Here is a 27,975-nt window from a genome sequence, read left to right as displayed (position 1 = left end):
CGATGACGATAACGATTACCTCAAAGCCGCCATGAATGGGTTTTTCAGGGTGGCTACAGAAAACTTCTTCCTGACTGGAATTGAAAAGCTTCAATATCGATATGAGAAGTGTATTCAAAAGTAGGGAGATTATGTTGAAAAATAAAATTGAAAATACTTTCACCATTGTTGATTTTGTTTGTTAGGCTTAGAACTTTTGATCCGCCCTCGTAAACATGTCTGAATGAAACATACGATTTGACAGCCATATCAGCGCGGAATCTAATACAAGAGAAAAATACTTCTTTCTCAGCCTTAGTCAATTACTTTTAAATAACTATATGTACAATTATAGTGTATAAAATACAAAGTAGAATAAGCATACACATGATGTTATGGTTTATTTGACAAAGGTACATGTCCGCTACATCACAGATTCTTCTTGTCCAGGACCAGTGGCTTGGCACCTAAAGCAGGGTTCCCTAGTCTGGAAGAACAAACACACATTGTCATGGGCGGACATATCTTTTGTTCGTTTGTTTGCTATTTAACGCCGCACTCCGCAATATTCCAGCTATATGACGGCGGTCTGTAAAAAATCAAGTCTGGACCAAACAAGCCAGTCATTGACAACATGAGCATCGATCCACGGAATTGGGATACGATGACATGCTTCAACAAAGTCAGCGAGCCTAACCACCCGATCCCGTTAGTCGCCTCTTACGACAAGGACAGTCTCCTTTTACGGCAAGCATGGGTTGCTGAAGACCACGGATCTTCACGGGTCGGGGCATATCCATGAGTTGGGGGGGGGGGGTACAAACACCTATTGTTATGAGGTGACATATCTTTGAGGGCGGGGTCGGAGGGGTACGTACAAACACACATCATCATGTTGGGTTCATCATAAACACATGCAAACGCAAGTCAATTGATCACCTGAACACGTGATCATATGGTAGTCAAATGTGTCAAATGTGTCGAATTGAACAAAACTTTTGTCAAATTTCGAAATGTCCTTCACATACTGAATGCTGTACCCCAGTAATCCTGCTCAAACACCTGATGAATATTTGTCAAAATAACTCACGAGACGGCCCTTGGGACCTGGGTATATAAGAAACGCTGTGTATTGCGGTGAGCAAGTGAGTTTGGTTTAACGCCGCTTTTAGCAATATTCCAGCAATATCACGGCGAAGGACACCAGAAATGGGCTTCACATATTGTACCCATGTCGGGTTTCGAACCCGGGCTTCGGCGTGAAGAGCGAACGCTTTAACCACTGGGCTACCGACCGCCCTGTGTATTGGGAAGGCAGTTGTAGTTTCCATATACTCACGCGAGTGACGTCACCCCGTGCGAAGTGGAAGCTGTGAACTGACCCTGTTGACCAACATTCTGCCACACCACCGTCCCTGGCGCATGCTCAGACAACAGACCATCGTGTATGGCGGACCGGCACACGGAGGAGGACTAGCAAACATAAAAATACTTTTTTGTTACTGTATATGGAGATTATTAGCCAAATGTGTATTCTTATCATGAAGTTCATATATTAAGAATACAATTAATTTTATATTATGTTTGTTTGTTTGTTTGTTTGTTGTTTAACGCCGCACTCAGCATTTTTTACTGCTATATAACAGCTCTGTAAATAATCGAGTCTGGACCAGACAATCCAGTGATTGACATCATGAGCATCGATCCACGCAATTCGGATACGATGACATGCATCAACCAAGTCAGCGAGCCTGACCACACGATCCCCTTAGTCGCCTCTTACGACATGCATAGTCGCCTTTTATGGCATTCATGGGTTGCTGAAGACCATCCCCGGATCTTCACGGGTCAATTATATATAATGAGAGCCTTTGGTTTTTGTATTTTATTTGTATATATTTGTATATATGATAAGTACGACATGGAAATGCTCGAGGGCAATAACTTCTTTATCGTGCCATAATGACATTATTTGGTTTTGTTTGTTTGGTGTCTAACGCCGCAATCAGCAAAATTCCAGCTATGTGAAGGCGGTCTGTAAATAATAGAGTCTGGACCAGACAATCCAGCGATTAATATCATGAGCATCGGTCCACGCAATTGGGATCGATGACAAGCATCAACCAAGTCCGCGAGCCTGACCATCTGCACCCGTTAGTCGCCTTTGACGACAAGCATAGTCGCCTTTTACGGCAAGTATGGGTTGCTGAAGACCTATTCTACCCCGGATCTTCACGGGTCCCCCGACGAACGCGGTAGATGGTGGACAGCCACGGCAGAGACCTAAACAAGTTGTTTGGTTTATAAACAAACCGATGCATATGTTGTGCTTCCATACACCGGTGTTGGATCCGCAAGACAGGTGGCGGGGCAGTGAAGTCTGAAATGAGAGTCATTGTACCAAGTGCAAATATTGTGCCAACTGAAGCTAATGGAGTGAATGAGTGAGTTGGGTTTAACCTCGCTTTGAAGAGTATTCCAGTTATATCGCGGCGTGTCAGCTTAATGTGGGAGGAAAGCCCGAAGTGATGCAGGTCTCAGACGTTTACCACTTGAAACGTGACGTGAAACCCACGAGCACGGGTACCGTGCTGACAAACCTAGAAACATAATCGGGGCGAACCGGGATTCGAACCAACAATCATAGGTTTCTAGCGTGCCCAAGGGACGCAACTCTGCACAGCGAATTGCGTTGCCTTACATGACTGGGCCACCCGTGACCACGAAGCTGATGGAACTTTGCATCTGTCATGGAGAAGACTTTATCATCACTCGTTAAGGAAGTTAATTGTTTGACTGGATACTCAGCGTCAAGTTCCTTTCCATAACCAAAAAAGTCCATTGTGCGAGTCCGTCTATATCATAAGCATGTGAAAATCCATACCATTTGTCTGACTGGAATGTACAGACATGAAGACGTCATAATTTATTTACTGACGTCAGATGCTTGTCATGCCACAAGTGTTCACGATTCGAACTACCCTGCAGCGAGACCGATGGCGGTTACACGGTAGATCTAATAGACGCATAAGTACAAATATTTCACAGAAATAACTATTTTTTACTTGTATACATGTAATGATAAATTCCATAACGGGGTGAACTACATTTTTTGTTCGTGTCCACCCCTCGTACTTGGGCAACACAAACACCTGCACATCCCACTACACGCGTTAATTAAAATACCTGTCGCTGGAAGAAGAATCACTCTTAGCATAGAAACTCTCATTTAGAATGGTCTATGTGGAATAGTTGTTAATCCCAAATTTTCGAAAGGACTTCTTTTCGAAAGATATTTTCAAGTGGAGAATACTTTTCATCGTACTAGATTGAATGGAATTTCGTTTGATTAAAAAAAAGCAGTGTTCGGTATGTATGTATGTACATGTGTGTGTGTGTGTGTGTGCGTGCGTGCGTGCGTGCGTGTGTGTGTGTGTGTGTGTGTGTGTGTGTGTGTGTGTGTGTGTATGTATGTATGTATGTATACCTAACATTTGAAGGATGCAAATATTGTTTCACTGAACATATGCTGTATTTGAATATAAACTACAATATCAAAGGTACTTACCCACAATATTCAAACGTGCACTGTGAGAAGGTCGTGTTACAGGTTCCTGGTCCCTGGTCATTGTACGCTGTGTAAAGACAACAATAAATAGCAGGTAACGAGAAGTTGGCGGGTGCTTTATAATTAGTGTTTAAAAACACGTGTTCGATTCCACAACTACGGAAACCTCACGATGACATTGTGAAATTTCAAGGTACAGTGAGGAAAACTTAAGAAAATATGTTGAAAAATCAAGACACAGAACTATATAATAAATTTCAAGACTATGGTATCATGCATTTGCTAAAACTTAGGACAAATATAATAAAGAGTTTTCTGAAACAAATTATTATTTTTAAAAGAATCCCAGCAAACACACCCTACCCCCAACCCCTTGCCCTCTCAAATTATCAAAGGGGCGGCCGGGTAGCCAAGTGGTTAAAGCGTTCGCTCGTCACGCCGAAGACCCGTGTTCGAATCCCGACATGGGTACAATGTGTGAAGCCCATTTCTGGTGTTCCCCGCCGTGATATTGGTTGAATATTGCTAAAAGCTACGTAAAACCAAACTCACTCACTCACACTCAGAATATCAAATGGTTGATCCACACTTAGTGGAATAACGCCTTACCATATGCACTGCTCGTTGCCGATGCCAAACTGTCTGTGGCGGTACATGAATACATTCCATAGTCGGTGGGGGCGATCTGGTTGATGAGGAGCTTGTGGCTGCCCCCTGATCCGGGGATCTGTACGTATTTGCCCTTGTTGCTGATATCAAGGGGCTGGCCATCCTTTGTCCACGTCACCTGAAGCGGTGGATCGCCCGTCACCGTACAGTCAAAGAAGATGACCCCCTTCGCAGGGGTGACACTAGGTGCAAGGCTGGCTTTTGGTGGGTCTGACAAAGGATAATAATTATACTACCAATATTGGTCAATCCATGGACAATGGTATTTTCTGATAAGAATATGCTCGTAGCTACATGGACCTGTAGATCTACGGACCGCCTCCGTGATCTAGTGGTAGAGCGTTCGCCCGGAGAGCGGAAGGTTCGATCCCTGGCTGCGTCATACCAAAAGACGTTAAAAGATGGTACTTGTTGTTACCCTGTCTGGCGATCGGCATTAAGGGGCTAAAACAAGGACTGGTCGGTTCGGAGTCAGTATACTGTGTCTGAGTGGGGTATTCATGTTAAACTGCGGCATGGTATCTCAGTGAGCTAGCACTATAAATCGGCATCAGTCCGGACTAGTACAAGCAGACACACACACACGTGCATGCACGTCGCTGTATAAGTGCAAGTATCTTGGACGCGACGTTAAACCCAATTTCACTTCACCTCACCTCACCTGTAGATCTACTGAATGCTGCTTAATTGAAACATAAAAATCAAATTTTAAATATTCATTAATATCAAACTGTCATCAGCATCCTAACTTTCCATACAACACTGCTTGCGTCTGGGATCTGTAATATAATCTATAATTCTTCTCTGCCAGGTGTATATCAACCAATAATTAATTATTTTATATATCAAGTGAGGGACTTAACATCTCATTTATTTTGAAAAAAACCCACACAATCTGATTGCTTTTTGAGGAAAAGAGTAGACGTGGTTGTATCTAGGCCAGGTTAGGAACTTTATCACACATGGTACAGAAGAATTAACTGTCACGTGTCATTTGTTTTAACAACTATGCACGTGAAAATGAATACATGGGCACGTGCAGCTTCTGTTGTAAGACAGGTCATTCACGGCTATGTGACCCGTGAAGATCCGGGGTAGAATAGGTGTTCAGCAACTCATGCTTCCCGTAATAGGCGACTATGCTTGTCGTAAGGGGCGACTAAAGGGATCGGGTGGACAGGCTCGGTGACTTGGTTGATGCATGTCATCGATCCCAATTGCGTGCTTCGATATAATATTCACGATATTTATCACTGGGCTGTCTGGTCCAGACTCGATTATTTACAGACTGCCGTCATATAGCTTGAATATTACCGAGTGCGGCGTTAAACAACAAACAAACAGACAAACAAACATACATGGCTATGAAAACCCGTGACAAACCTAGTGCGTAATTGTTGTTTCACTGTCTGGAACGCAAGCGCACACGCACTCACGTACACAAACACTCTCTTGCTCGCACGAACGCAACGTTAAGCCCCATTTCTCCACAGTTTCATTAATTGATGCCCATGACTTGAATGCATGATCGTTCAAGCTAATTGGAAATGTAACAAAGAGTATTTCGTTTCGAAGATTTATAACATAGTCATAAGGAAAAAACAACACCCACCTTGTACCTTCAGGGTAATATACGCTATATCGTAGCCATGGGAATTCTGGGCTTGGCATCTGTAACGTCCTTCGTTCGTTTTATCAATGTTGGCAACGAAAAGAGACCCGTCACTATGGGTGAACAGATGGGAGTTTGCAGCCTGATAAAACAAACAGATACAGGTTGGGCTGAAATTAACATTAACACACTCGGCGAAAAGATCTCCTTTCATACTCTATATCGTAGCCATGTGGATTCTGGGCTTGGCATCTGTAGCGTCCTTCGTCCGTTTTATCAATGTTGGCAAAAGAAAGAGACCCGTCACTATGGCTAAACAGATGGGAATTGGCAGCCTGATAGAAACAGATACAGGTTGGGCTGAAATTAACAGTCGTTAACACACTGATCGAAAAGATCTCCTTTCATATTCTATATCGTAGCCATGTGGATTCTGGGCTGGGCAGCTGTAGCGTCCTTCGTTGGTTTTATCAATGTTGGCAACAGAAAGAGACCCGTCCTTCTGTCTGAACAGATGGGAGGCTGATAAAACAAGCAGGTACAGGTTGGGATGAAATGCATACATTTAACACACTGGGCGAAAAGATCTCCTTTCACGCTTGACCTTTCCTTGTTTTGACAAAAATATTCCATATGTTCAAGAAGAAAAGGGCGAATCTATAACCAACAAACAAAACAGACCTACGATTACCTACCGTGCTTGTCCACGTGACGGTGCCTGGGGGGAAGCTGGTGGCGTTACACCACAGTCGGATTGTCTGTCCTGCAGTAGCTGTGACAAGCCCGTCCCCGGACAAGCTGGTGATGTGGGGCCGAGCTGGAATTAACGTGGTGTGGTGTGAGTGGGTCTCCTGACATACAGTCCGGCAACATATTGACACATAAAGCCTGGTGACAGCAGACAATCTCGGGGATCGGAGAATGTTTACACCATATTTGTGTGAAGACTGCTGGTACTTGTATTGTATTCTGAGGTGAGACTGGAATAAGTCATGTCTGTCGCAACATCACAGCACATACGGCGCCAAACTGTGTTCACACCCTAACGTGACAAGGCCTAATTTCTCTTGTGATGTTAAAATACACCAAAGACACAAATAACATCTATCATCTGTCTACGTCTACGTAATACTTATATAGACAAATTGTTACAATAAAAAAGTAAACTAAACTGACGGCCAAAAGAAAGTATACACCCATGCATATGTTTGACCGTGGCCAAAATATGAAACAAACAAGAAATGGCCATTTACGGTGCCCTTAAGGGGCATGGAGTCTGTTTTTCAATATTTTGATATGTCACTTACTTTTATCGTAACCTTTTGGAAATTAACACAATTTGTCATACAAATATGTGATAAATCAAGTATAACAACAACCGAAAACATGGAAAATGTATTTTCAAGTAGCTATTGAGTCGCTGAAATGTGAAGCGGAAATATTATCACCACGGTGGAAATACTTTTCACCGCAGTGGAAATATTATATTGAAAAACAGACTCCATGTCCCTTATGGGCCACCGTAGTTATTGGATGGGGATTGTTTGGGCATGAAAGCTCTGGTGTCTCTTGACTTTGACTACGCATAACTTACATTGAACACTAAAAGCAATATTGCGTCTCCGAACTTTCACTCCAAGAAAGACTTTCATTCAACACTAAAAGCAATATTGCGTCTCCGAACTTTCACTCCAAGAAAGACTTACATCGAACACTAAAAGCAATTGCGTCTCCGAACTTTCACTCCAAGAAAGACTTAGATTCAACACTAAAAGCAATTGCGTCTCCGAACTTTCACTCCACGTGAGACTTACATTCAACACTTAAAGCAATTGCGTCTCCGAACTTTCACTCCACGTAAGACTTACATTGAACACTAAAAGCAATTGCGTCTCCGAACTTTCACTCCACGTGAGACTTACATTCAACACTAAAAGCAATTGCGTCTCCGAACTTTCACTCCACGTGAGACTTACATTCAACACTTAAAGCAATTGCGTCTCCGAACTTTCACTCCAAGAAAGACTTTCATTCAACACTAAAAGCAATATTGCGTCTCCGAACTTTCACTCCAAGAAAGACTTTCATTCAACACTAAAAGCAATATTGCGTCTCCGAACTTTCACTCCAAGAAAGACTTTCATTCAACACTAAAAGCAATTGCGTCTCCGAACTTTCACTCCACGTGAGACTTACATTCAGCACTAAAAGCAATTGCGTCTCCGAACTTTCATTCCACGTGAGACTTACATTCAACATTAAAAGCTATTGCGTCTCCGAACTTTCACTCCAAGAAAGACTTACATTCAACACTAAAAGCAATTGCGTCTCCGAACTTTCACTCCACGTGAGACTTACATTCAGCACTAAAAGAAATTGCGTCTCCGAACTTTCATTCCACGTGAGACTTACATTCAACATTAAAAGCGATTGCGTCTCCGAACTTTCACTCCAAGAAAGACTTAGATTCAACACTAAAAGCAATTGCGTCTCCGAACTTTCACTCCACGTGAGACTTACATTCAACACTAAAAGCAATTGCGTCTCCGAACTTTCATTCCACGTGAGACTTACATTCAACACTAAAAGCAATTGCGTCTCCGAACTTTCAATCCACGTGAGAATTACATTCAACATTAAAAGCTATTGCGTCTCCGAACTTTCACTCCACGTGAGACTTACATTCAACACTGAGGTAGGTACTGACATCCACTGTCTCGGGACCATTGTTAGCTTCACAGACGTAGCGCCCGTTGTCCTGGTAACGGGAGATGGGTAGGTACAGCTGTGACCCGCCCGTCGTGGGGCTGATACCGGAAGAGACCCGTTGTCTGGACCCATCCACGTTGACGTGATACCAGGTAATAGACAGGGGCTTCTCGCTGTCAAACTTGCATTCCAGCATTACTGGTTCACCTTCGGTCACAGTGTGGTTCACATGTACACTGGTCACTTTTATATGTCCTGAAAATGAGAGTGAGTGAGTGAGTATGGTTTTCGCCGCTTTTAGCAATATTCCAGCAATATCACGGCGGGGGACACCGGAAATGGGCTTCACACATTGTACCCATGTCGGGAATCAAACCCGGGTCTTCGGCGTGACGAGCGAACGCTTTAACCGCTAGGCTACCCGACAGCCCCCTGAAAATGAGAAGAAATGCTTTGCTACATCATGTGCTTGAGACCTGCCCTACACTTAATTAATTTAAAAGCTGTCTTTTCGCGAACACTGAGTTTCAGTTATCCATTCATATCATTTTCACATCTATTTTGCCCTTTACGCCAACATGGATCTGTTTCGGTGGATAATCAAGACTGGTCATCTCTTGCATTGACGTTTTATATTTATCTACGTCATACAGATGACTGACCCGTGAAGATCCGGGCAGGGAATAGGTGTTCAGCAACCCATGCACGTCGTAAGAGGAGACTCACGGGATCGGGTGGTCAGGCTCGCTGACTTGGTTGATGCATGTCATCGATCCCAATTGCGTGGATCGATGCTCATGATAACTGGAATGTCTGGTCCAGACTCTCTTGTTTACAGACCGCCGTCATACAGCTAAAATTTTGCTGAGTGTGGCGTTTAACAACACACAAACACTAAAACAAAACCTAGGTAGTTTTGATAAACCTTTTGACCTCTATGGTTTCACAAGCATTTTCGAATCCTCATTGATCAACGAGCACGATTGAACCTTTTTAGATCAACATTGCTGTTAAATCTTTATGGAACGACGAGGACTATTACATACACTTAGTCAGGTAGATGTATTCGACAGTAGATCCCAGAACTACACTCCGCCCAGGTGAGGTCACAGAGTGGCGAGAACAAATACCAGAACCATACTCCGCCCAGGTGAGGTCACAGAGTGTCGAGAACAAACCCCAGAACCACACTGCCCAGGACGGGTCACAGAGTGGCGATAACAAACCCCAGAACCACACTGCCCAGGTGAGGTCACAGAGTGGCGAGAACAAACACCAGAACCACACTATGCCCAGGTGAGTCACAGAGTGGCGAGGACAAACCCCAGAACCACTCTCTGCCCAGGTGAGTCACAGAGTGTCGAGAACAAACCCCGGAACCAAACTGCCCAGGTGAGGTCACCGAGCGTCGAGAACTAACCCCAGAACCACACTCTGCCCAGGTGAGGTCACAGAGAGGCGAGAACAAACCCCAGAACCACACTCTGCCCAGGTGAGTCGATGAGTATCGAGAACTAACCCCAGAACGACACTCTGCCCAGGTGAGGTCACAGAGTGTCGAGAACAAACCCCAGAACCACACTGCCCAGGTGAGGTCACAGAGAGGCGAGAACAAACCCCAGAACTACACTCCGCCCAGGTGAGATCAAGGAGTGTCGAGAATTAACCACCGAAACCACACTCTGCCCAGGTGAGGTCACAGAGTGTCGAGAACGAACCCCAGAACCACACTCTGCCCAGGTGATGCCACACATCTTCGACAGTAGACCCCCGAACCACGTCCAGTTGAAGGACCAGTTTCTTAACCAATGCAAGACCGATCTACATTTTACTCACTCAAGACCTGAAGCAGGATCACCTTCTGTTTCGTCCCAAACACGTTAGAGGACGTGCAGGTGTATGCCCCGTGGTCGCCCACTGTCACATTTCTGATGCTGAGATCGTACCCCTTCAATGAGAATCGGGAAGAGTCAAGTGTGGAAACGTCAGGCGTCCATGTCACGTGGGGTGGAGGGTAGCCAATGGGATCACAGGCGAGCACAACCGGAGATCCCTCGGTGACCGTAATGGAGCCACTCGGTGCGTGGAATGCAGGCTCGGCTGAAATTAAAGGGGGGACTTTAATCAGTGCAGTCACAAGGGACAACCAGTGTGTGTCTGTGTGTGTGTGTGTGTGTGTGAGTGTGTGTGTGAGTGAGTGTGTGTGTGTGCGTGCGTGCGTGCGTGTGTGCGTGCGTGTGCGTGCTTGCGTGCGTGCGTGCGTGCGTGCGTGCGTGCTAGTGTGTAGTTGTATGTGACTGTGTGTGACTGTCTGTGTGGGTGTATGGGAGTGTGATTATATGAACATTGTGTTCAAGAGTATGGACGTTTGTAATTGTGTGAGCTTAGTAGCTAGTGTCTTCACTTGTTTGAGTGTGTGACTGTATGGGAATGTTTGTGTCTGATTTTGCAATTGTGTTTGTGATTGTGTGAATACATGTATTTGTTTGTTTGTTTGTTTGTTGCTTAACGCCGCACGCAGCAATATTCAAGCTATAGGACAGCGGTCTGTAAATAATCAAGTCTGGACGAGACAATCCATTGATTAATATCATAAGCAATCAATCTGCGCAATTTGGATTGATGACATGCATCAACCAAGTCAGGGAGCCTAACCACCCGATCCCGTTAGTCAGGTGCGGGTAAATGGTTGTGTGAGCGTGTTAGTGTGTCCACGAGTGTGTGATCGCTTGAGTAAGGGATAAGGTGAGTAATATTACAACCCCATTAAAACATGACTTTGAATATGATCACACTCCCGTTCTTTAAACCACTTAGATGTACAATCAGACTGGCCTGAGCGGTACTAACTAGCAATGCGAAGAACTTACTCAGATTCATGCAACATGCCGAGGAGGATGAGGAAGGAAGACTCATGGGTCCCTGGCTCCCCTGGAGCCCTCTGTCTCCTGTGTCGCCTTTAGCCCCAGGGGCACCAGGATCTCCCTTCACACCAGCAATACCCGGATCCCCTCTAGCTCCAGCTTCGCCTTTAGGACCCGTGGGGCCCGCTGGCCCATAGGGCCCGGGCTCCCCCTTTAAACCAGGGAGCCCTGTCAAGCCCATATTTCCCTTACTCCCGACATCGCCTTTACGTCCGGGCTGGCCATCTTTGCCTTGTTCACCTGTTGGAAACACAACGAAACCTCGCATATATGAACGGCATCATTCCCTGTGAAATCGTCCTGAGTAGGTGAGGTGAAATGGGGTTTAACGTCGCCTCTAAGATTATTGCACTTATATAGCGACGTGCATGTACGGGTGTGTGTTTGTGTGGCTGCTTGTACTAGTCCGGACTGATGCCGATTTATAGTGCTAGCCCACTGAGATACCATGCTGCAGTGAACATGAATACCCCACTCAGACACAGTATACTGACTCCGAGCCGACCAGTCCTTGTTTTAGTCCCTTAATGCCGAGCGCCAGACAGGGTAACAACAAGTATCATCTTTTAACATCTTTTGGTATGACGCGGCCGGGGATCGAGCCCCGGACCTTCCGCTCTCCGGGTGGACGCTCTACCATTAGACCACGGAGGCGGTCGTCCTGAGTAATACATTTCCGGATGAATGAATGAGTCATAGTTACTGTGAGGTTTCCATCTCTATTCGCCTTCAGTGTATTTCGCCTACAGTGCCTTTTGCTTATAGTAAAGCTGGTTACTAGTGCACTTTGCCTACACTGTGAAAAATGCAACCCTTAAATTAATTGTGGACTAGTCCAAAGTATTTTGTATGTTATTGTTACTTTGCTATATGTTGATAAAACCTGTGATTGCTTTGAAACATATTGTTTATATATTTCCTTTCAACACCCAGTAGATCAAAGGGGAACTCTGTGTGTTTTCATTTCAAGTTATTAATCTCTTGAAAATAAATAATTTTGTTCATAGTCAAGCTATTGTTGTCTAAACCTCCTGAGCAGCTAGTGTGTAAGCCAGTTATGGAAAAGATAGAACAAGAATAAGAGGAACTCCATTAGAAAGAATTAGAAGGAGATTAGTGAGTGAGTGAGTTGGGTTTAACGCCGCTTTTAACAGTATTACAGTTATATCACGGCGTGTCAGCTTAATGTGGGTGGAAAGCCCGAAGCGATGCAGGTCTCAGACGTTTACCACTTCGGTGAAACCCACGAGCACGGGTATGGTGCTAACAAACCTAGAAACATAACAGGGGCGAACCGGGATTCGAACCCACAAACAGAGGTGAGATGCTACAGCGAAGGCCAAAATAACTCTATTTCTGAGAGATGGACAACAGCTCGAAAGTATATAACAGAACAGCCAAAGATAAAAATACAAATCATACAATACAAAATACAAAAAACAGAAATCATATCAATACAAAAATAAAATTTCTATGAATACCAAAACTCGCAATAGATATGTGTACCCTACACACAAAGAGAAGAGACAGGTCAGCCGAAATTTCTAAGGCAGAAGGTGACATCTTAAGCACTTAAAGTCATAACAACAACATGAACGGTTATGTAGTTGGAGTCACAGCGTAGAGGGAGACAGGTCTTACTTGATAACTTCAGTTATATACTGAACAACAGATGACTTACATGCATCAACAGGAAGTGTCAATCCTTGCTGTCCTGAGTGTTAGTGCATTTGTCTCCGCACAGTCATTCACCTTACAAGTTCGGGCATATATGATGCAGAGATATCAAAATTGGACCGTGAAGATGCTGCTCTTCTGCAGTCATATGAGACCCTGCGCCCTGGCTTGTATAGGAGACGAAAGAAGAACATCCCAGTCCTGCCGGGTTCCCTTGCAGAGGTTGGACAGTTAATACAGACAAGAGCTTTCTCTGTGTCAGCGATGGAAGTGATGGCCGTATTCTTTGCTTTCCCTCAGATGACCAACATCGACTCCTTCAGCAGCTCGATCAGATATACATGGATGGGACATTTTAATCTTACCCACCACTCTGTGATCAGCTTTATGTCATTCAAGGCCTGTGGGTTCCACGATGACACAACTTTTTTCTGTACTTCCTGACAACAGAGAGGCAACATATGTGCGTCGATTCCGGATAATGAAGGAAGCAATCGTGACCAGTACTGGACTTGCCCTCAATCCCGAACTACTCCAGGCAGTTCTCCAAACTCCATCAATGTTGTCCAAGAGATGTTTCCTAACACTGATGTACGTGAATACTTCTTCCACTATACCAAGGCCATATGGAAGAAGGCCCAGAGAACAGGCATCCAGAAGTGAACCGTTGGGTGAGACATGCCGCCACTTTACCCTTGCTGCTGCTGGGTTTAATACAAGACACCTGGGCCAATGCCATGGATGAAACGCCAAATCTTCCCCAAGCCATCCCCTTCAATGATTATGTAGTGACAAATTGGGTGGATGATGCAGCACTATTCCTTCCTGGCATATGAAATCACCATGACAACACCGGACCGCGCACTAACAACCACCTGGAAGGATGGCATGTTCACCTTAACCTTAACTGTCCAAAGTGCGCATCTCAACACCTTTGCCTTGATCAAGACCCTTCAACGAGTGGAGGAAACAAAACGAAACAAGCTGGCCCAGTGCCCCCATGGCGCCCGACCCCCACCACGACAGAAGATGTACCGTGAACTGGAACAACGTATCGTCAGTCTCAAGGAACATCTACAGATCGGTTTGGTGAGCCCGCTCCAGTTCCTTGATGTAGCTGGGTGACTGCTATGACGGGACTAACTTGGAACTGACATTGTCTAATATTTAACAGTATCAAATATCAAGATACAAGTAGTATAAGGGTTGGATTGCATATTTCCATTGTAAGTATTTTGCAAATGTCAAAGTGTTTTTCATTATCAACGATATATATATATATATATATATATATGTGTGTGTGTGTGTGTGTGTGTGTGTGTGTGTGTGTGTGTGTGTGTGTGTGTGTGTGTGTGTGTGTGTGATATGATTATTTGGAGATCAAATCTTGGATTTTACATGGACAAGTTCATTACGGTGTAGGGATTAAGGTTTTGACATTGTGTCCCCTGAACCATGAAGTTGTTTTGATAACACTGTAGGCAATAAGAGAAGACTCCACTGTCGGGACATATGGTTTAATGTACAGTAAACTACGTTTATAACGAACACGCTTATAACGAACTGGCGGATATAACGAACTGTTTTTGGCCCCGGCCATTTGCTGTATATATGCTGTATATATGTTTATGACGAACTACGGTTATAACGAACTAAAATGTGTGGTCCCTTTTAGTTCGTTATAACCGTAGTTTACTGTACTGGGTGGCCTCGAAAACAACAGAGATATTTGTAGTTGTGGTCATAGTTCATATTTTGACTTTGTACACCACGTTCATCGAAAGTCGACATTGATACACATTATGCGACACCGTTACGCTAAAAGGAGCTTGTGATCGGCAAAATGTCTGTTGCCATGACGCCAAATTACATTTGTGTTCAGTTGTATACCGCTTATGTATACAGTAAACTACGGTTATAACGAACTCAAAGGGACTACTAGTTTAAGTTCGTTATAACCGTAGTTCGTTATAAGTAGATATACAGCATGACTACAGCAAGTAGTCGGGAACAAAAAGTAAGTTCGTTATATCTGTCAGTTCGTTATAAGCGTGTTCGTTATAACCGTAGATTACTGTAATACCAAAACGTCATTCAGCAATTGAGTTCAAATAATGTGCATGTCAGGTAAGATTAAAAGTAACATCCCTTTGGAAACTTTAGACGCTCCATCTCACTTTTTAAACTCTCGCTGTTCTGTTTTACCATCATTTCGAAAGCTAAATCTAAACGACCCACGATCTCTTTTATTGCATTTAGCATATCACTTTGAAACAAATATCAAATGCTCTTAATGTCATGTCTTCCATTTGACGTCTGTGGTGTAAATGTGTCTTTATATTCGTTTAATCCCCTTTATGTACGATACAGGTTTGATATTAAATGTTCAATAAGATCGTCAGGAAGGCGGGAGCGGACTGACGGGATTTCCAGATCATGGAGCTCCGGAATAACCGAGACTTCTGTATTACGCTGGTCGAGACAAGGTTTCCGGATTATAGAGATCAGGACTAACGCGATTTACGGATTAAGAAGGTCCGGACTATCAGGGTTTCCGGATTATGGGGGTCCCGACTAAAAGGGTTTGCTGATTATTGGGGTCCCGACTAAAAGAATTTACGTATTATGTGAGTCCCGACTAACATTTTTTCCGGATTAAGGAAGTCCGGAATAACAGGGTTTCCGGATTAAGGATGTCCGTACTAAAAGGGTTTCCGGATTATGGGGGTCCGGACTAACAGTATTTCCGGATTAAGGAGGTCCAGATTAATAGGGTTTTCGGATTAAGGAGGTCCGTACTAACAGGTTTTCCGTAATCTGGGTATCCTGACTGATAAGGTTTACTGATAATGGGGGTCCGGATAAACGATCCAACCTTGATTGGACTGAAATATTGTTCAAATAAGCCTTAAACCGGAGAGACTCGTTCACTCTGCAACCAACCTTTAGGCCCTGGAGAACCTGTATACCCCGGCTCTCCTTTTGGACCAGGGGGAGACGGCATTCCTGGCTCTCCCTTCACGCCCTCATCGCCCTTCGCACCCACGGCTCCTGCGTCTCCTTTCATCCCGGCGGAGCCTTGATCCCCCTTGGGACCTACACCACACACACAGAATAGGGATATAAACACATGGGCCAAAAATGTAAACCGAGTTTTTTCAATGTAATTGAAAATTGAAAGAACTTTCATTAAATTAGATTATCTTTATTTAACCATCACTCATTCCTGCAACAGTTTGTAAAAAAATCTTTAGCAGGGTAATTTTGTGTAAACACAATTTGGTTCAATGGGGCTAATAAAGCCACAAAGCCCTTTCCATATCCAATAGAAATCTGAAAAGAATTTGTAACCACATGAGCCCTACCATGTTTGAAGTGTTGTAAATGTGTGCTTAGGAAAGCACATTTATATAGTTTCAAAGATAAGATGTCCATCAACAGTCGTGTATTATGCGATCTCTTTAGTAAATTTTAAAAGTTTTAAATCAAATTATTTAAAAAATATTTTGGAATATTTTTTCACTACCCTAAGATATTTTCAAATGAAAATCAAACATATGATATGATCAACTGAGAGGAATGGTTCTTTGGCTCCTTAATTTATTTGTTTTGCTTGACTAAGAACATAATCAAGTACATTCAAGTCCCGTTAATCCGACATGGTTGGTTGCATAAGATCATGTCGATAGATAACGATACGATAACGTTGTAATACAAAATATGTCTCATTTTAACCTTTCAATGTTGACATAGAAAGACATTTTCACCTCTGTCCTGATTCTTAAAATTATACATATGTATAAAATCAGGGGCAGTCGGGTAGCCTAGTGGTTAAAGCGTTCGCTCGTCACGCCGAAGACCCGAGTTCGATTCTCGACAAGGGTACAATGTGTGAAGCCCATTCCTTGTGTCTCCCGTCGTGATATTGCTGGAATATTGCTAAAAGCGGCGTAAAACCATCCTCAGTCTTTCACTCACTGTATAAAATCAGGGCAGAGTCCAAAATTTGCCATATTTGCTTCAGTACAAAATCGAATTATTATGAAAATAAAGATTCGAGTGTGTGAATGTGGTAGCATTGTACCTTTGGGTATTTTGGTTTCACGAGAAGAAGATGCTTTCTGTACAATAATGTTTGGGTTGCTTTGATTTGTTTTTGGACCCGCGAAGATCCGGGGAAGAAGAGGCCTTCAGCAACCCATGCTTGCTGTAAAAGGCGACTATGCTTGCTGTAAAAGGCGACTATGCTTGCTGTAAAAGGCGACTATGCTTGTCGTAAGAGGCGACTGACGTGATCGGGTGGTCTTGTTCGCTGCCTTGGTCGATGACATGGCCGGCCCATTTGCGTGGATCGATGCTCATGATATGAATCCCTGGATTGTCTGGTTCAGACTCGATTATTTACATACCGCCCTCAAATAGCTTGAATATTGCTGAGTGCGGCGTTAAACAACAAACAATGCGGATTGAATGAATGTTTGTTTTGGCAAATGTTGTTTTATCCGATGTGCATGCTTGTTGTAAGTCTCTACAAACAAATGCAAATGTTCTGCATGTTTTGAAGTAAGGACATTTAGGACAGTTCGGTAAGTTTGTGAATGACGGTTCATTGTCCAGTGCTGTGTCCTGTGACAACCTACCTGGTAAACAAATCTTGCTGGTGTTTGAGCAGTAATTTTCAAATTGGTGCAACTGAAACAGGAAATGTTCATATTCAAGTAACATTTACGATGGGTTATGGTGAGGTGAAATGGCGTTCAAGATTTGTTTGCAAGCGACGTGCATACACGTACGTGTGTGTGTGTGTGTGTGTGTGTGTGTGTGTGTGTGTGTGTGTGTACGAGTATGGACTAATGCCTGTTTAATACTAGCCCACTGAGATACCATGCCGCAAATGAACGTGTGTACACCATTCAGACACAGTATACTGACTCCGCGCCAGCCAGTCCTTGTTTTAGTGAAGTTTTAGAGGTGAGGTGATGTGATGTGATATAGGGTTTAACGCCGCGTCCAAGCTTATTGCACTTATATAGCGACGCACATGCACGTGTGTGTGTGTGTGTGTGTATGTATGTGCGTGTGTGTCGCTGCTTGTACTAGTCCGGACTGATGCCGATTTATAGTGCTAGCTCACTGAGATACCATGCCGCAGTTTAACATGAATACCCCACTAGGACAGAGTGTACTGACTCCGAACCGACCAGTCCTTGTTTTAGCCCCTAAATGCCCAGCGCCAGACAGGGTAACAACAAGTACCATCTTTTAACGTCTTTTGGTATGACGAAGCCGGGGATCTAACCCCGGACGTTCCGCTCTCCGGGCGGATGCTTTACCACTAGATTACGGAGGCGGTCCTTTTGTGAAAGAACAAAAACGGGTATTGTGCTGAGAATTCTAAAACACAACCAGAGGGAACCAGCATCTGAGCTCTTGATCAATAAGCCATATATGAGCATGTTCTGGGTGAATACATGCAGTGAATACTGACTGACCTCTGCTTCTGTCAAATCTTTGAAAAGGTCACCGAGGTCAGATTCCACTGTCAGTCGAGTCTGTCGGGAGTTTTCATGGTCTCCCATCAATCTCGCGAGATCTCGCAGAACAGCAATCACTTCCTGTTTCACAAGATTAGTTGAGATCTGAAAGAATGGACAGCAAATATGTTAAATTAATCAACCCCAAAGAACGAACAATTCACGGATTGAAAACACGCACATGTCAGACGTAATGACGGTGTGTTGTACATCACTGATGAGCGGAGTGAGTGAGTTGGGTTTAACGCCGCTTTTAACAATATTCCAGTTATATCGCGGTGTGTCAGCTTAATGTGGGAGGAAAGCCCGAAGTGATGCAGGTCTCAGATGTTTACCACTACGGTGAAACCCACGAGAACGGGTATGGTGCTGAAAAACCTAGAAACATAATCGGGGCGAACCGGGATTCGAACCCACAATCATAGGGCGCAACTCTGCACAGCGAATCGTGGCGCCTTAGACGACTGGGTCACCTGTGCCCCCACTGATGAGTGGGAGATTGTGCTTATCAGTACAATGTGCTTATCCGTTTATTGTTGCACATTAAAGGACAGTGTGATATACATATCTGATATTATTGCACATTAAAGGACAGCATGATATACATACCTAATATAATTGCACATTAAAGGACAGTGTGATATATATCTTAGCAACTTCTAACTATGGTGACAGCAAGGGTTTAAGTAAATATTTCATATGGTCTTTCATATCTTGATATACAGACACAATCAACTTTTTTTTTCAGGCGGCATCCCTCCACACTTTGTGGAGCAAAATTGCTATTATCAGGAAACATGTTCTTTGAATCAACCCGACGCGTTTGTCCCTAGTTTGAACCCCTGCATGTATGTCCCTTCACTTGTATCTCCATCTGTGTTTCCACCACACCTATGTCCCTTCACCTGTATCTCTACCTGTGTTTCCCCCACACTTATGTCCTACACCTGTATCTCTACCTGTGTTTCCCCCACACTGATGTCCCTTCACCTGTATCTCTACCTGTGTTTCCACCACACTTATGTCCCTTCACCTGTATCTCTACCTGTGTTTCCCCCACACTTATGCCCCTTCACCTGTATCTCTACCTGTGTTTCCCCCACACTTATGTCCCTTCACCTGTATCTCTACCTGTGTTTCCCCCACACTTATGTCCCTTCACCTGTATCTCTACCTGTGTTTCCACCACAGTTATGTCCCTTCACCTGTATCTCTACCTGTGTCTCCCCCCACACTTATGTCCTACACCTGTATCTCTACCTGTGTCTCCCCCACACTTATGTCCCTTCACCTGTATCTCTACCTGTGTTTCCACCACACTTATGTCCCTTCACCTGGATCTCTACCTGTGTTTCCACCACACTTATGTCCCTTCACCTGTATCTCTACCTGTGTTTCCCCCACACTTACGTCCCTTCACCTGTATCTCTACCTGTGTTTCCACCACACTTATGTCCCTTCACCTGTATCTCTACCTGTGTTTCCCCCACACTTATGCCCCTTCACCTGTATCTGTACCTGTGTTTCCCCCACACTTATGTCCCTTCACCTGTATCTCTACCTGTGTTTCCCCCACACTTATGCCCCTTCACCTGTATCTCTACCTGTGTTTCCCCCACACTTATGTCCCTTCACCTGTATCTCTACCTGTGTTTCCCCCACACTTATGTCCTTTCACCTGTATCTCTACCTGTGTCTCCCCCACACTTATGCCCCTTCACCTGTATCTCTACCTGTGTTTCCCCCACACTTATGCCCCTTCACCTGGATCTCTACCTGTGTTTCCCCCACACTTATGCCCCTTCACCTGTATCTCTACCTGTGTTTCCCCCACACTTATGCCTCTTCACCTGTATCTCTACCTGTGTTTCCCCCCCCACTAATGTCCCTTCACCCGTATCTCTACCTGTGTTTCCCCCACACTTATGTCCCTTCACCTGTATCTCTACCTGTGTTTCCACCACACTTATGTCCCTTCACCTGTATCTCTACCTGTGTTTCCACAACACTGATGTCCCTTCACCTGTATCTCTACCTGTGTCTCCACCACACTTATGTCCCTTCACCTGTATCTCTACCTGTGTCTCCACCACACTTATGTCCCTTCACCTGTATCTCTACCTGTGTTTCCCCCACACTTATGTCCCTTCACCTGTATCTCTACCTGTGTTTCCACCACACTTATGTCCCTTCACCTGTATCTCTACCTGTGTTTCTCCCACACTTATGTCCCTTCACCTGTATCTCTACCTGTGTTTCCCCCACACTTATGTCCCTTCACCTGTATCTCTACCTGTGTTTCCCCCACACTTATGTCCCTTCACCTGTATCTCTACCTGTGTTTCCACCACACTTATGTCCCTTCACCTGGATCTCTACCTGTGTTTCCCCCACACTTATGTCCCTTCACCTGTATCTCTACCTGTGTTTCCCCCACACGTATGTCCCTTCACCTGTATCTCTACCTGTGTTTCCACCACACTTATGTCCTACACCTGTATCTCTACCTGTGTTTCCACCACACTTATGTCCCTTCACCTGTATCTCTACCTGTATTTTCCCCACACTTATGTCCCTTCACCTGTATCTCTACCTGTGTTTCCACCACACTTATGTCCCTTCACCTGTATCTCTACCTGTGTCTCCACCACACTTATGTCCCTTCACCTGTATCTCTACCTGTGTTTCCCCCACACTTATGTCCCTTCACCTGTATCTCTACACTTGTTTCCAATTTGTATATATCCTTGTTTCTCAACCCGTGCTTTCCCTGGATGAATGCTGAGAGAACATGTAAATGATTAAGGTAAAGATTGTGCAGTGGTCTTCCCTCACTGATGGCGTATGTTCATTAAATAGAATAGCCTACATGTCTCGCAATCCAAGCTGGATCTCCTCCTGCTGACAAACATATGTGCAGTCAATTTTCATATACCGTATTCGACGTAATTAGCGCCCTGCCCTAATACACGCCCACGGCGATATTTGCTTATATATTGGCTAGTGAACAATCCCAATGAGCACCCCTTCACATTGATCATTGTTTACAAGACTTATTTAATCGTGTATAATACGCACCCGCATGTTATATGCACCCTTAATTATGGGCAATTAAATTCTGGAAAATATAATGTGTCGTGTATAATACGCACAGACCTTTCTTCTGTATCATTTCAGGCTGTCAGCATAAACCACGAAATTTACGATCTTTCAACTCTATTTATTCTCACAAAACTTATACTCTAATAAGAGCCCCCTCTTTCTAATTTTAAGAGGGACCTGGGCGCTTATTACGTCGAATACGGTACAGCTGTTGTATGAAACGCTCCTACTGCCAAATTACGATCTCATCCTACCATTCACTGGTGGGTAAAGCATATTAACATGTGCTAGGATTACCTGATCCCCAGGGTGCCCCTGTTGGGAAGGGTCTCGGGTTTCCCTGAGATCGTTACTGTCATGACCACTCCGCCTGGCCCTAGGGTCGCGAACTTCCAGCAACACATCTTCAGCAACCTAGAAAATTCAAATCTATCGCACATCAGCTAAACGTTTTCTTTCTTTACTGAACAAAATTAGATAGGAATGATGAATATTATTGGGAATATTGGTATGAAATGGTATGCTCATTTTTCACTTCCAAAACAGATCCACCAAAATAGTCTTTATTGTTATCGGGGGCACGGGTGGTCCAGTCGCTTAAGGCGCCGCGATTCGCTGTGCAGTGTTGAGCCCCTTGGTCTTTGATTATGGGTTCGAATCCCGGTTCGCCCCAATTATGTTTCTAGGTTTGTCAGCACCATGCCCGTGCTCGTGGATTTCACCAAAGTGTTAAACGTCTATGACCTGCATCACTTCGGGCTTTCCTCCCAGATTAAGCTGACACGCCGTGATATACTTGGAATACTGTTAAAAGCGGCGTTAAACCCAACTCACTCACTCACTCACTTTGTTCTTATCATTATTTGTTTTCAGTACATGTTCATCGTGCAGAGATACCGGGTCAGATGTCCAGTATCGCATGTTTGTCGGGAAATAGCCCTCGGGTGGTCATGTTTGCATGCTCTTTCTACGACGATTTCAAAGAGCGTCATACGACTCTTCCTTATATTCGTTTTGATCAAGGTTATAATATCCTAGGCCTCAGTGAAGTTTCCGATTGTTTGTGGAGGACGTTTCCAAATTTGACGCATCTGTTATAAATATAGAATACTAAACGAGCTCCCGTGTAATACCAATTTTATGAAACGAGTGAATAGTTCTGGTATCTGACGAGCGAAAGCGAGTCAGATACCACAACTATTCACGAGTTTCATAAAATTGGTTTTACACGGGAGCGAGTTTAGTATTTTATTTATTACTTGCCATTTACAATGTTTTTAGAATTATACTGTTGAGTATGAATAGGCTAGCTGACACCTACACGATCCACGGCATAGTCCAATTGAATTTATCAGAATAATACTTCAAACACGTCAAAAGTTGGAAGGTATGAATTTAATACCATACAACGGTCCACCTTTAGAATTCACAAAATTATCGTAGGGCTAAGACTATCGCAGCTCACATACTTTAACTTAGACTAACGACTGTCGTTGCGCTACAATACGATCGCCTTGTGGAACGGGCCTTGTACCTCAAACTTTACAATAACGTCACAATACCCGATGACGTACTTTGTGGAATTTTGTTGCAAGACCCATCGGCGAAACAATGCCATGTGACGTCAGCCTAGCAACAAGGTTGCTGGGGTCATCGAGTGTGCATAAGCTCCTCTCAGTGATCTATCAACTCCACACGCAATGTCTTTGAATAAGCCAAGGGATGTTGAGAGCTTTCAATATTTGTTCGTGAAACGTGTTCCGAGAGTACACAAGCACGCGTTTTGGTATTACACAATGAGTAATACAGCTGTATGTTTATTAAACGGTTGATCTCTTCACGGGTCAGTAATAAAAAGGGGGTCCGTTGCAATGTTTGACTTGTGCAACAAGTTCCCATGTTGTTTTGGTTGAACATTGGATTTGTCTTTGCATGTGTTTGTACCAGTGGGGCAGGAGGATACGCGCACCTTTATCACTATTTGATAGTGATTCATGAACACATGCCTATGGTATCGTCCGAAAATTTCAAAGAACTGCTTTATGTCACTTGATTTGTTTGTTGTTATGCACAGTTTTGTTTACACGAAAGAATTAAATATTATAGATTCATAACTTTGCAGATACAAGCACTTTTTATTCGACTTACACATTTGCAACCTACACATATATTCAGATGCACACTATCTTGATGAAATCATCATCACGTTTATATTGCTTTATCGTTACTGTTTGACAATGATTTATAAACACATGCTCATAATATAGTCGGAACTGTATAGTGGACTCTGTTTTATGCAGAGATTTCTACTGGATATGGAAAGGTGGTTTTTGGCTTTAGTTATTTGAATGCGGTCACAAATTCAAAACACCAAGTCGATCGAAATGTTTCTCTCCTTACAACATGAAAATAACATACTGTGCTCGTCTCCTGTCCTTTCGAAGAATATCAGCATTGAATAATAAATACTCATACTTCAATGTTTTATATTTTTACCACGGTGACTGAGATGGAGTTTGATCGTCATTCCAAAACTAAACAATGGGTTTGTGTAGCAGTGTAGTTTGATCGTCATTTCAAATAAAAAAAGTCGGGTTAAGGTGAGGTCCAGTTTGATCTTCATTTCAAATCTCAACAATCGGGTTATGATGAGGTGGAGTTTGATCTTCATTTCAAATCTCAACAATCGGGTTATGATGAGGTGTAGTTTGATCTTCATTTCAAATCTAAGCAATCGGGTTATGATAAGATGTAGTTTGATCTTCATTTCAAATCTAAGCAATCGGGTTATGATAAGGTGTAGTTTGATCTTCATTTCAAATCTAAACAATCGGGTTATGAAGAGGTGTAGTTGGATCTTCATTTCAAATCTAAACGAATCGGGTTATGAAGAGGTGTAGTTTGATCTTCATTTCAAATCTAAACGAATCGGGTTATGAAGAGGTGTAGTTGGATCTTCAATCAAATCTAAGAAATCGGGTTATGATAAGGTGTAGTTTGATCTTCATTTCAAGTCTCAACATACGGGTTATGAAGAGGTGTAGTTTGATCTTCATTTCAAATTTAAGCAATCGGGTTATGATTAGGTGGAGTTTGATCTTCATTTCAAATCTAAGCAATCGGGTTATGATAAGGTGGAGTTTGATCTTCATTTCAAATCTCAACAATCGGGTTATGATGAGGTGTAGTTTGATCGTCATTTCAAATCTCAACAACCGGGTTATGATGAGATGTAGTTTGATCGTCATTTCAAATCTCAACAATCGGGTTATGAAGAGGTGTAGTTTGATCGTCATTTCAAATAAAAAAAAGTCGGGTTAAGGTGAGGTCCAGTTTGATCTTCATTTCAAATCTCAACAATCGGGTTATGATGAGGTGTAGTTTGATCTTCATTTCAAATCTCAACAATCGGGTTATGATGAGGTGTAGTTTGATCTTCATTTCAAATCTAAGCAATCGGGTTATGATAAGATGTAGTTTGATATTCATTTCAAATCTAAGCAATCGGGTTATGATAAGGTGTAGTTTGATCTTCATTTCAAATCTAAACAATCGGGTTATGAAGAGGTGTAGTTGGATCTTCATTTCAAATCTAAACGAATCGGGTTATGAAGAGGTGTAGTTTGATCGTCATTTCAAATAAAAAAAAGTCGGGTTAAGGTGAGGTCCAGTTTGATCTTCATTTCAAATCTCAACAATCGGGTTATGATGAGGTGTAGTTTGATCTTCATTTCAAATCTCAACAATCGGGTTATGATGAGGTGTAGTTTGATCTTCATTTCAAATCTAAGCAATCGGGTTATGATAAGATATAGTTTGATCTTCATTTCAAATCTAAGCAATCGGGTTATGATAAGGTGTAGTTTGATCTTCATTTCAAATCTAAACAATCGGGTTATGAAGAGGTGTAGTTGGATCTTCATTTCAAATCTAAACGAATCGGGTTATGAAGAGGTGTAGTTTAAACTTCATTTCAAATCTAAACGAATCGGGTTATGAAGAGGTGTAGTTGGATCTTCAATCAAATCTAAGAAATCGGGTTATGATAAGGTGTAGTTTGATCTTCATTTCAAGTCTCAACATACGGGTTATGAAGAGGTGTAGTTTGATCTTCATTTCAAATTTAAGCAATCGGGTTATGATTAGGTGGAGTTTGATCTTCATTTCAAATCTAAGCAATCGGGTTATGATAAGGTGGAGTTTGATCTTCATTTCAAATTTAAGCAATCGGGTTATGATAAGGTGTAGTTTGATCTTCATTTCAAATCTCAACAATCGGGTTATGATGAGGTGTAGTTTGATCTTCATTTCAAATCTCAACAACCGGGTTATGATGAGATGTAGTTTGATCTTCATTTCAAATCTCAACAATCGGGTTATGAAGAGGTGTAGTTTGATCTTCATTCCAAAACAAAACAACCGGGTTATGATGAGGTGTAGTTGGATCTTCATTTCAAATCTAAGCAATCGGGTTATGATAAGATGTAGTTTGATCTTCATTCCACAACAAAACAACCGGGTTATGAAGAGGTGTAGTTTGATCTTCATTTCAAATCTAAGCAATCGAGTGATGATGAGGTGGAGTTTGATCTTATTTCAAATCTAAGCAATCGAGTTATGATAAGGTGTAGTTTGATCTTCATTTCAAAACAAAACAACCGGGTTATGATTAGGTGTAGTTTGATCTTCATTTCAAGTCTCAACAATCGGGTTATGATGAGGTGTAGTTTGATCTTCATTCCAAAGCAAAACAACCAGGTTATGATAAGATGTAGTTTGATCTTCATTCCAAAACAAAACAACCGGGTTATGATAAGGTGTAGTTTGATCTTCATTCCAAAACAAAACAACCAGGTTATGATAAGATGTAGTTTGATCTTCATTCCAAAACAAAACAACCGGGTTATGATAAGGTGTAGTTTGATCTTCATTTCAAATCTCAACAATTGGGTTATGATGAGATGTAGTTTGATCTTCATTCCAAAACAAAACAACCGGGTTATGATGAGGTGTAGTTTGATCTTCATTCCAAAACAAAACAATGAGAGTAAGGTGAGGTGTATTTGGAAGCTTATTGTGGTCAAAAAGTTAAAATTTTACCAAGTTTATGCTATACATTTAAAGTCGTTAACTCACGTACCAATTTGCACAATATAAATCAACACAAAACCTTCCTACACAGTGTAATGGTTGGTTGGTTGGTTGTTTAACGCCGCACTCAGCAATATTCCAGCTATATGACGGCGGGCAGTGTTATGGTTGTTTGGTTGGTTGTTTAACGCCGCACTCAGCAATATTCCAGCTATATGACGGTGTCAGTGTAATGGTTGGTTGGTTTGTTGTTTAACGCCGCACTCAGCAATATTCCAGCTATATGACGGCGTCAGTGTAATGGTTGGTTGGTTTGTTGTTTAACGCCGCACTCAGCAATATTCCAGCTATATGACGGCGTCAGTGTAATGGTTGGTTGGTTTGTTGTTTAAAGCCGCACTCAGCAATATTCCAGCTATATGACGGCGGGCAGTGTAATGGTTGGTTGGTTTGTTGTTTAACGCCGCACTCAGCAATATTCCAGCTATATGACGGCGGGCAGTGTAATAGAACACACCTATTCTAAGCAGGTTACGTTCTCGAGTTCGTTGCCAGTAGTAGGTCTGATAACGCTGTGGGAAATGTGAACAATGAGGCTATCAGTTCTCAAAGCCCACCATGGAATCGTTGGGCCATGCTAAATATTCATAACTAGCCGGTATCAGTCATGTTATATATTAATTCAAATTTGTAGTTATGGTACCAGACAATTAGGAAACTTGGTGAATAAAAAAAACAGTCGCAGATTTGGAACAGTGACAGACGACGTTGAAACTAATAGTAAAGATTGATTATTTTATGTCTTGGTGTCCACTTACCGTCTTAATTGTTAATTGATTTTCAAGATTCTGTATCCTCCCTGCTTGGAGAATCGTTACCGTCACAAACGCAACAAGGTGGAGACCAACGACAATGTACAAACATGCTGTCGCCTTGTGCGACGATGTCTCCTTCATTGTGGACATAATCGACATTCGTAGAGTGGCACATTTTCTTATCTTATCAAAGAACATACGCCCACCTTCTTCAGTTCCAGACAAGGGCTCGGATCTCAGGTTCACTCAGAATGTGATCCTTGTTATGTCAAGACCATACCTATACTTGTTGGAT

At 42.9% G+C, this 27,975-nt stretch overlaps 1 protein-coding gene across 1 annotated transcript; it reads right to left on the bottom strand.

The window, feature by feature from the left end:
• Positions 1-371: 371 nt before the first annotated feature.
• On the bottom strand, positions 372-27,839 carry LOC139461144 (uncharacterized). The gene is made up of 15 exons (XM_071242690.1): positions 27,684-27,839; positions 22,072-22,188; positions 18,631-18,777; positions 17,779-17,830; positions 16,082-16,234; positions 11,408-11,701; positions 10,374-10,637; positions 8,511-8,792; positions 6,524-6,645; positions 5,829-5,970; positions 4,157-4,426; positions 3,548-3,614; positions 2,293-2,359; positions 1,319-1,452; positions 372-466 (listed from the first exon to the last, which is right to left on the bottom strand). The coding sequence occupies exons 1-15, from the start codon at positions 27,837-27,839 to the stop codon at positions 409-411; spliced, it is 2,325 nt and encodes a 774-aa protein (XP_071098791.1). The 3' UTR covers positions 372-408.
• Positions 27,840-27,975: the final 136 nt, after the last annotated feature.

Source organism: Haliotis cracherodii, unplaced genomic scaffold (assembly GCF_022045235.1).
Source record: "Haliotis cracherodii isolate W230 unplaced genomic scaffold, xgHalCrac1.p SCAF_14, whole genome shotgun sequence".
Classification (NCBI taxonomy): Eukaryota; Metazoa; Mollusca; class Gastropoda; order Lepetellida; family Haliotidae; genus Haliotis; species Haliotis cracherodii.
This window is presented reverse-complemented; position numbering and strand designations above follow the sequence as displayed.